Source organism: Populus alba, chromosome 14 (assembly GCF_005239225.2).
Source record: "Populus alba chromosome 14, ASM523922v2, whole genome shotgun sequence".
NCBI classification, from domain to species: Eukaryota; Viridiplantae; Streptophyta; class Magnoliopsida; order Malpighiales; family Salicaceae; genus Populus; species Populus alba.
In genome coordinates this window covers 271,384-281,149 of record NC_133297.1, presented here as the reverse complement: position 1 = coordinate 281,149, position 9,766 = coordinate 271,384, and the positions used below count along the sequence as shown (strand labels likewise).

The following is a 9,766-nucleotide window of genomic DNA, read 5'->3' as shown; positions in this document are numbered from 1 at the left end:
TGTACCAAAAGCACACTGATATTATCATTCAACAAACAAGTAGATATACTGTCTAGCAAGCTCTCCAAGGTTGCTCCCTATATAATTTTTTCAGAGACTCTGTAAGTTTTCTCGTATACAATGCAATATGGTGTTTCCAACACCACGAAATTGATGTTCAAAACAATAAAATTAAAGAAGGGCATGATTGTAGTCATGAAAATGAAAATTCTTGTAAATGAAGTGAGCCAACCATCTTGAAGCTGCAAAACACAGGATTGCCATTAATACAAGTGAAGTTCTTGCGGCTGCTGACATTGCATTCTGCTTGGTTGCTGCAACAGCACCGATTGAACCAAAGGAGATCACTTGCAACGCAACCTCAAGTGCATTAAGACTCTTGTATGCGAGGCTGCAGCTGCTGCAATTCACTACATGTGACCTGTACCTGCAAGAATCCATTGCCATTAGCTTCATATGGATTATGAAGCTAAAAATAACCAAGATGAACTTTGAGTCTGAACTTTTCGGGTTGTGCATAAGTTACCTGTCCATTAGTTGTTCTTTTGGAGGAGTTGGAGGGAGTACTCCGCTGAACTTGCCTCCCCAGTTAACCTGACCACCTGAGTACGTCTTTAACCACCTTCTGAAAGCAACAACTTGAGCATCTGATTTTGTTGGCACAAAACAGGCCTTTTGCCAGTTGGTAGGGCCAACTTCCATTATCTTACGCTCCTGCGAAAAACAGCAGCACAAAACAGGCCTTTAGGAACCAGTTGTTCTGATTCTCCAGAACAGAACTTCACTAGATATCCGCCATACCATGATGGTTTCGCATTAGGATTGTGATATTGAGACTATACTTTTACTTTTATGGTAATGGTAATGGTGTTACCTCTAAGTGGAGAAGATACAAATCGGAATCTAGAATCCGATTTTGCCACAAATGAAACACCCATCTTGGCATAATTCGGTCCATCCACACTCCAAAATTTCTTGGGAATGTATATATTAATCTGCTTTTACCAGGACCAACTGGAACACAGAAAAAAAGAAGAAGCCCTCTTCTCTGTGGCTCATTACCATTCTTCGGCGGCAGACTGAAAGCAGATTTATATACACAAGGTGCCATAAAATTAGTAATTCCACCAAATCTGCTAGCATGAAAACCTTCTTTATCTAACTTGTTTATGGTTATATCAATCGGCGCGCCCCCTTCTCTATCTAGCTTGACTGTGAAAGAAAAGAAAATATATGGTGTTAATCAGATATACTAACCGTTTAAACAAGGCAATATGAACACAATGTAGCAGTAGTTCTTATCTGTTCTTAGCTGGTGGACCTGGCAGCAGCTTAAAATGTGCATATGGAACATGAGCTGGGTCTACTAGATTTTCAATCAAGATTTCATACCTGAAAATGATAACTTAGCTTACCTTTAAAAATCCGAGGACAATTCGTTAAGAACTACTGAATAGAACTTTAATCTTTCCTCATAATCATGCATGCTAGATGGAGATATAGTTTGGAGAAGAATATATTCAACACGAGCATTAGAAAGGATCCTAAGTTCAGCTGAGAAAGGAGGAAAATGTAAGAAGAAATCTACACATGGCAAGAGAAAATCATGCGTACCCAAAAGGAAATTCTCTATTTCCCATTGTTTTGATATACGATGGGTCATCCAACTCTGCAATGTAAGGGGGCTTCTTACTGGAAAGGATATCTTTGTATTCAGGACTGGAATTTGGCCAAAACCAAACAATGTCATTCTGCACAGTAGTTGGATATGCAGCTACACAAGCTTTCTTGAATGTGTGAACCTGGATAAGTAATGGCTTGGAAAGGTCAGATATATCAGCTTCTGCTCAATGAACAACAAACGAAATTTCCAAATTATTATGTTCTTCGACTTTTCTTACAAGTCAAGAATGAAATCATCAATCACACAATCCAACAGCTGTGATTCACGAGTACTCAAGAATCTATAATACAAGCAGCAGTCTCAAAGTTTGGAGGGTCAAAAATAAAACGAAAACTACTAAGAAGTACATATTAACAGATATGGTCAAACAAGAGAGCCATGGATGTAGCCAAAGGGCTGCAGCCAAGTGATTTAAGACAGCCTTTCAGTTAGGATGAGAGTGCTCATTTATGAACTTTTCAAGTCCAGAATAAGCAGTATCCAGGCATGCCACACGCCAGTCATAAGTTCATCACGTGGAGGAAGTAATGAAAAATGCCCCCTTGACTTGCTAGGTTTAAAGCTTGAAGCAGCGCTTAGAGGAATTTATTAAATTCCTTCGAATGTATCAACCTGATAATGGGGAATGCGCCTTTAAGATCGTCCATGAAGGGACTTTTTCATGGTTGACGCGCAAACTAGCATGAGAATACTTCTTGTTGTTGAAAAAAATAACTAAAGATACTGTAAGGAGTTATGAAAGAGAACACTTTCTAGGTTCGTATCTTCGTTTTCTTTTCTTCACAACAAAAAAGCAAGAAGAAGAATCTTATCATTCAAAGTATGAGGATTCAGTACCGGAGGACCATCTGGGGGTGCCTGAGGAATAAATTTGCAATCACCAGAGCCATTGAAACACCAGCCATGGTACACACACTGCAACCTCCCCCACTGATCAATTCTTCCTTCAGACAATGGTGCCAATCTATGAGGACAAGTATCATCAAAGACCTTCCATTCATTCTCATTCCTGTCCCACCACACCACTAAATCAAGTCCCATCACCTTCTTTGCATGTGGCACTCTCTTGTCCAAGTCGCAAACTGGCATTACTGGATACCATTGTGCATACCAATCAATCGTCTCTTGCTGGCTATCGGTTTCAAGTGCTGGCTCGGTTGGGTCTGAGGTCTCGGTTGAAACAGATGAGGACAAGGTAGTAAGGATCTTGGAGCTTGACTTGTTTCTGTCATATGATTGAACAAATGAACTGGGTTTTGAACAGAACTGAAAATGCAAGAACTGGGATTTGCGGAGTACTTTAGCTGGTGTTGCTGGAATGTGAGGTGAAGGGACAAAGGAAGCATTGAGAGCTTCCATTTCTGCTTGTGTATGTGAGTGAGGTCTTTACTGCTTAATCATCTGTAAGCACTTTACATTTTGAATGGATTAGAGATTTTTTGTGGTTTAGACACAAAACAACTTATGATCTGCACCATTTTATGTGGTTGTGAAACACCTTCTTTTTAGTGGTGGTGTGGCGCTTGCTTTGCCTTTTGTGTGTGTTTTGCATCTGTTTTTTTGACCTCTCTTATTTTCTACCGTGTCCCTGATTTTTGACTATCATGCTTTAAGGATTCTCATTTCATTAGCTACGAACTTTTTATCTAAAGCCTATGAGTTTGTTACGCAGTCTAATTATAATTGTTTTTTAAATAATTATTTATGTTAAAATATATATTAGTGTTGTTTTTATTTTATTTTTTAAAAATTATTTTTAATATTAACACATTAAAATGATCTAAAAATACTAAAAATTTCATAAAAAATTTTTAAATTTTTTAAAAATACTTTTACAACAGAAGCAAAATATCTAAATTTAAAATAAAAATTTTTATTTTTATTTTTCCAATCAATTATATTTTTACTCATTCCAAATATCTTTTCTGTTTTAAAACATTAACCAAACATTATCGTACTTATCATTAACCCTCTTTAATCAACCTAAATTCTTAGAAACTACAGAATTTAAGTCATATCACTTCATTATCACTAATAATAGTAGAAACTCCAAATAAGATCCTTACAGAAACTTGTCACTCACAAGCCCAAATCCCAGTTTCCCACAAGAAACTAACACTGCTCCTCACAAGAAAGCTGGGGTTCTTGCATACAGAACTGCTAATGCCTCACAGAAAGTCTATCCAGCTGCCACAACTTATTAGCACATACGAGATCAGGAGAATTAAGCCATATTTCCAATACACCTTATTGCAAAGCATGATTGTGGTCATGGTAGTGGAAGTTCTTGTAGATGAAGTGAGCCAACCATTTTGAACCTGCAAAGCATAATACTGCCACTGCTACCATTACCTTGACATGCTGCTTGGTTGCAGCAGCGATCCCAATTGAAGCTAGAGAAGCAACCTGCAGAGCGACCTCTAGTGCATTGAAACGATTATATGCAGCACTGCAACTGCGACAGCTTACAACATGAGACCAGTACCTGAAAAATCAGCTACAAGTTTAGGGAACATTAAGAGAGTTCCCCACACTGAAATCTTGAATGCTCGTCTTTAATTGTAACGGTCATTACCTGTCCATCAGCTCTTCTCTTGGAGGAGTTGGAGGAAGAGCCCCGCTGTACTTTCCTCTCCAATCAACTTGACCGCCGGCATACTTCTTTAACCATCTTCGGAAACCAACCACAAAGGCATCTGATTTTGTTGGCACAAAGCATGCCTTTTGCCAGTTTGCAAGGCCAGAATCCATTATCTTGCGCTCCTGCGAAGAAAATTCCGGGGTCAGTTAATGCTTGTGGAGTCCAGGATCCAACATTGTATGATAAATGGGTACAGTACTCCATAAATGTTAACCTAACAGGTTCTTTCCTATCAAATAAATTTCCATAGAGGTGCTGGATGAAATAGATTTGAAATATGGAATAGATTTGAAATATACCGTTGTTCCATAGAGAGGCAAACAATAGGAATTTAGATTTCTGTTGATCCTGCAGGATGGATACCCCATTGGCAACCCATTAACTATCCACTTTGACATCTATTGACCTTTCTACGGGGTTATCGTTCACTTATTTATTACAGATATATAATAGGGTATTATAATAACTGAAGCTTTAATAAATCAGCTCACTGCATGCTGTAGAGAAGAACGCTTTGATAAACAGAAAAATTACCTCCAAATGAAGGAGATACAGATCTGAATCCACAACTATGTTTACTCCCAAATGAGTCAAGAACCGCGGAAAAACTTTGAAAAACCAAATTCCAAAGTTTTGTGGGAATACCCAAATCAATCTGCTTCTCCCTGGACTAACTGGAATGCAAAAAAAGACTAGGGAAGCTTTCTGTTGCCTGGAAGGTGGCTGCACCAAGAAGTTTTTTATGAAATAAGAAGACAACAACAAGTAACAAGCCTAAAATAACTTTGACTTCTGATTCTACTACAAGCAGTTTCATTCTTGTTAAAGTAAACTAGATAGTAGGCTAGCTTCTGTGACTATGAGTGATTATGCAGACAAATTCGCAGATGATCTAAAACCAAATTAGGCAAGCAATCGAATATTTAGACATGGAAACATGTGGCCTTGTCATGTGTTCCTATAAATGGCATCCTAACTATGATACCTTTCGTGTCTCTTATCATGTAAATGCTTACCTTTTCTGTTCCATCTGATGATACAATTCCTTCACCTTTATCAACCACAGGACTACTGTACGCATAAGAGACACAGGGAGCGATAAATTTATTAGTTCCATACTGATCCTGATCTCCAAGGAAACCATCTATGCCTAGCTTCTTGACACTCAATTCAACTGGGCAGCCCCCTTCTCTATCCGCCTTAACTGCAGGGAAAGTTTTAGTTTGAATCATATGAACTCCATAAACAAAGAGAATGGAACACGATGCCTTAAAATACCTTTCGGTGGTCGAGTTCTGATAATTCCATAATGTGCATAGGTAACATGAGCAGGATCCATCAGGTTTTCAATCAAGATTTCATATCTGAAAGTAGTTTACAAAAGTAAAGCAAAATCATCAAAGTTTTATCTTACATCAAATATTCTCCTTCCAGAGCAGGAAAGCATATTAAAAACTCTTAACAAACATTACATGGAAGGTAATTCTCGTCGGTATTACTTCTTTAGGACCCAAAATTTTGTTCAAACTCAAGTTCAAGACGGTCCAAACCTAACCTAAATTAATCTAAATATTAGATGATTGATTTTGGATGTATTGTTAGAAATAAAAATTTATAAATCGATTTGCTATACGTTAAGAAATTCATTTCAACTTTACTGGAAAATCTAGAAAGAATGGTCTTGAGTTTAAAGATGATGAAATTTTATTTTGATCTTTGATTTATGAAGATTATAGTTTAGTCCCTAAATTTTGAAAAATTATAATTTGAACCTTAAATGTATTTTGAGATTCTAAGCGGTATTATTATGAGGTTAAGGAAGATGAATCTTAGTTTGACAATTGATTTGAAATATTTTCAGTTTGGTCCCTTAATTTTAGAAATTTACATTTTAGTCTTTGGACTTTAAAAAATTAGTTCGGTCTTTCTAGCCATGATTGAGGATGGTTTATGGGTTAAATTTCAGTATGGTTATGTATTTACAGTTTGATCTTTTAATTTTGGTAAAATTATGTTTTGGTTCTTGTTTTTAGAAATGGTCTTTTAGTCCCTCAACTTAAGAGACTAAACATAGTTTTCTGTTATGTATTAGAATCTTTTATTGTGTTGTTTTGAGTTCTTTTTTAGTATATTTTGTATATTTGTTGTAGGTTTGTCTAACGATACTCAATACAATTTTCGGATCTTTTATTTGTTATTCCTTTTAGTTCTATATTTTATGGGTGAATGAGATAATATTTAATATGCATGTAATATAAATAAATATATATCTTGATTATATGACGAGTACGATTAGTTAATTTCTTAAAGATTTATATTTGTTGTTTTATTTTTTGAGTACCCATCTATTCTTGAATTTGCACATGTATTTTGTTGATCTAAATTCTATTCAATATGATATATATTGCTTTAATAATTATGTGAATATCTAGTATGCCTTGATGTAGGACTTGTCAATAACAATATGTTAATAGAGAGTAGTTATTCTATGTATATATAGTATTTTGTATACTTAGTTGATAAGAGATACATCAACCTAAGGCGACTAATCCTCCTACAGTGGTTATTTTCGGGTGTCATATGATCTTTGACATGTATTCCACTTTATGATACTATGTTTAGCATGTATATCAAGATAAATTGACTTGCAAACTATTAATATCTAATTAAAATATAAATTAAATATTATTCTCTCACTAAGTTGCTTCTCATTTCTAATATTATTTCACGAGGTTTTTAGTTTTTTTTAGCAGGTGAATTTTATTGAGTGTTGTTTATTCAATTTTAAATTATTATTTGATTTTATGAAATGCTACATGAATTTTATACAATTTTGTTTATAATATGAATATTTTAAAGCGTAGCATAAATGGTATGTCCTTACAACACTCCTCCTAAGTTGCTAGATCCTAGATCCCAGGATTCGGGTAGTGACAACTCAATTATACCCCAAAATCTACATGCCGAAACAGAAAATTAATGTAGCCACATTACATCAAGCCAAAAGGAAAATTATAGTTTGGAAATAAAAATGAGGAACACCTGAGGGATTTGCATACCCGTAAGGAATATCTCTACAACCAGTTAACTTGATAAAAGATGGATCATCCAATTCAGGGATGGTGGGAGGCTGCTTCTTGGTGATGATATCTTTGTACTGAGGATCGGAGTTCGGCCAAAACCACACGATGTCATGATGCACCGTGCTTGGATAAACTGCTGCACAAGCTTTCTTGAATGTGTGAACCTGCATCATGCGAAGAAGGATCCGATTTTAACCAAAATAATTAGGCGAAGTTAAGCTTCAAAACGATAAATTAAGAAAGAAAACACATGAATGATGAAATATGCTAACTAAAGCAGTATAGAATTTTGAGGACTGCTTACTGGAGGACCATCTGGCGATGCTTGAGGGATGAACTTGCAGTCACCAGAACCATTGAAACACCAACCATGGTAGACACACTGCAACCTTCCCCATTGATCAATTCTTCCCTCAGATAATGGAGCCAGCCTATGAGGACAAGCATCACCAAAGACCTTCCATGTACTCTCATTCCTATCCCACCACAGCACAATATCAAGACCCATCACCCTTTTTGCGTGCGGGACCCTCTTGTCCAAGTCACAAACTAGCATAATTGGATACCACTGTGCATACCAGTCAAACTTCTCTCCTTGAGAATCAACTTCAAGTTCTGGCTCAGGTGTTACTGTTGGAACAGAGGATGGTGATGATGATATGGTTGTGAAAAGCTTGGATTTTGATGGTGTTTTCTGATGAATTCTTGAGAAAGATGAACAGTTCATTGGATTGAACTGAAAACTAATCAACTTGGGTTTGGCGAATTGGGTTTCGCTCACTAAACTCGGGATACAAACGTAGGGAGTTCTTACACCTACCATGGTTGCTTGTTTTCAGTGCTGAAGCTGGAGAGTGAGAAATGGTAATAGTCAAGAGAAGAGGTAATCGGAGAACTTACCTCCAAAGGTACCACTCTGATTGATGTTTATATAAATCATACACTGTAATCTTAAAAGTGAAAGTTCTTTGGGCTTGAAATTTGAACAGATTCATATTATTTTGTGTATAATTTTTATCAAATAAATAGGGATGGTGAGATTCGAACTCGTGCTCTTTGGTCATTAAAGCTCTGATATTATGTCAAAAAATCATCTCAACCCAATAGCTTAAAATATTAAATAAAATCACATGATATAATTTATATTATTCTCCAACAACCTTGTGGTACTGATCCAGTTGGTTCATAAAAGCATGTAGGTGAATGGTACACACATTGTCAATCAGCACCAAGAAGTATACATCACTTATTTATTTTTATGTTTTAAAAATAATTTTAAAAAAAATTAAAAAAAAAAATATTTTTTTATTAACTTTAAATTGATATATTTTTAGTGTTTTTAAAATATTTTAATGTGTTAATATTAAAAATAATTTTTAAAAAATAAAAACAATATCATTAATATCTATTTTAATACAAAAAATTATTTAAAAAATAATTGCAACCACGTTACCAAATAAACTCTTCAAATTGCGCTGCTTTTTAAAAAACAATAACAGCTTTAAATTAATATGTTTTAATTTTTTTTATATAATAATATCAAAAATAAATTAAAAAAATTATATTATAAAAAAAAATTAAAAAATATATATAACATGATTTTAAATAGAATCCTAAGCCAAATCCTATATGCAAGTAGATGGTGCACTTAGAAATGATGCCGGTTTGACGCGGCTGTTAAATCATTATTTTTTTATTATTTAAATATAAAAATATAAAAATAAATTTTAAAAAATAAAAAAATATTTTTTAATAATTTATTAAAAAAAAATTATGTCTTCTTGGATGTGAAAATTTATATCTAGCCTGTTTAAGAGTGCTTTTCAAAAGCACTTTAAAAAAAAATTGAAAATTTTTTATTTTTTATTTTAGTTTTAAATTAATATGTTTTTGATGTTTTCAAATCATTTTAATATGCTGATCTCAAAAATAATTTTTTAAAAATAAAAAAAAAATATTATTGACATGTTTTTCTAAATAAAAAACACTTTAAAAAATAACAACAATCAGATTCTCAAACTCCCTCTTAGAATTTCTCTTCTTTCTAATTTTTTTATTGTGTAGTAGGTTTTCTATAGTAAGTGTTTAGTTTTCTACCTTAGGCTTTATATTTCAAAGGAGGTCACCTATCAATGTTGTCTCCTGTATATTCACGACTTTTTCTCTCTCTCTCTTTTCTGTACTAGTACAATGGAGATAAAATATTTTTTAAATTAATATAGTTTAACAAATTATTTTGAAAGTAGCACAGTAATTAATTAATATGTGCATACAGATGTGTTGCATGTAATATATGCGCAGCTCAAATTTCTCTTCTTCACCAAATTAATTCATCCTCTCAAAAGTCAATATTCATAT

The 9,766-nt window shown here is 34.3% G+C and overlaps 2 protein-coding genes across 3 annotated transcripts; both read right to left on the bottom strand.

Annotated features, from left to right (window-relative positions):
- Window positions 1–3,164, bottom strand: LOC118059320 (protochlorophyllide-dependent translocon component 52, chloroplastic). Its single transcript, XM_035072167.2, has 6 exons — window positions 2,522–3,164; window positions 1,615–1,802; window positions 1,303–1,392; window positions 875–1,214; window positions 527–714; window positions 1–427 (listed from the first exon to the last, which is right to left on the bottom strand). Exons 1-6 carry the CDS (start codon window positions 3,041–3,043, stop codon window positions 172–174), a joined length of 1,584 nt encoding a protein of 527 aa, XP_034928058.1. The 5' UTR covers window positions 3,044–3,164; the 3' UTR covers window positions 1–171.
- Window positions 3,165–3,683: 519 nt separating this feature from the next.
- On the bottom strand, window positions 3,684–8,309 carry LOC118059319 (protochlorophyllide-dependent translocon component 52, chloroplastic). 2 transcript variants are annotated; one of them, XM_035072163.2, is made up of 7 exons: window positions 7,713–8,309; window positions 7,385–7,572; window positions 5,604–5,689; window positions 5,342–5,529; window positions 4,860–5,048; window positions 4,260–4,447; window positions 3,684–4,169 (listed from the first exon to the last, which is right to left on the bottom strand). In XM_035072163.2, exons 1-7 carry the CDS (start codon window positions 8,229–8,231, stop codon window positions 3,932–3,934), a joined length of 1,596 nt encoding a protein of 531 aa, XP_034928054.1. In that variant the 5' UTR covers window positions 8,232–8,309; the 3' UTR covers window positions 3,684–3,931. The 2 variants fall into 2 exon arrangements, with proteins under 2 accessions (XP_034928054.1, XP_034928057.1); XM_035072166.2 differs by having other exon boundaries at window positions 4,042–4,181.
- Between the last annotated feature and the right edge of the window lie 1,457 nt (window positions 8,310–9,766).

Bases quoted from the DNA above. Each gene is read 5' to 3' on its own strand.
- LOC118059320 (XM_035072167.2), bottom strand. From the start codon at position 3,043: ATGGAAGCTCTCAATGCTTCCTTTGTCCCTTCACCTCACATTCCAGCA. The intron at 1,393-1,614 runs GTACGCATGATT...TATCATTTTCAG, and splicing joins AATAGAGAATTTCCTTTTGG to GTATGAAATCTTGATTGAAA. The intron at 1,215-1,302 runs ATAAGAACTACT...CTTTTCTTTCAC, and splicing joins GGTCCACCAGCTAAGAACAG to AGTCAAGCTAGATAGAGAAG.
- LOC118059319 (XM_035072163.2), bottom strand. From the start codon at position 8,231: ATGGTAGGTGTAAGAACTCCCTACGTTTGTATCCCGAGTTTAGTGAGC. The intron at 7,573-7,712 runs GTAAGCAGTCCT...CGCATGATGCAG, and splicing joins CATCGCCAGATGGTCCTCCA to GTTCACACATTCAAGAAAGC. The intron at 5,690-7,384 runs GTATGCAAATCC...AACTACTTTCAG, and splicing joins TGTAGAGATATTCCTTACGG to ATATGAAATCTTGATTGAAA.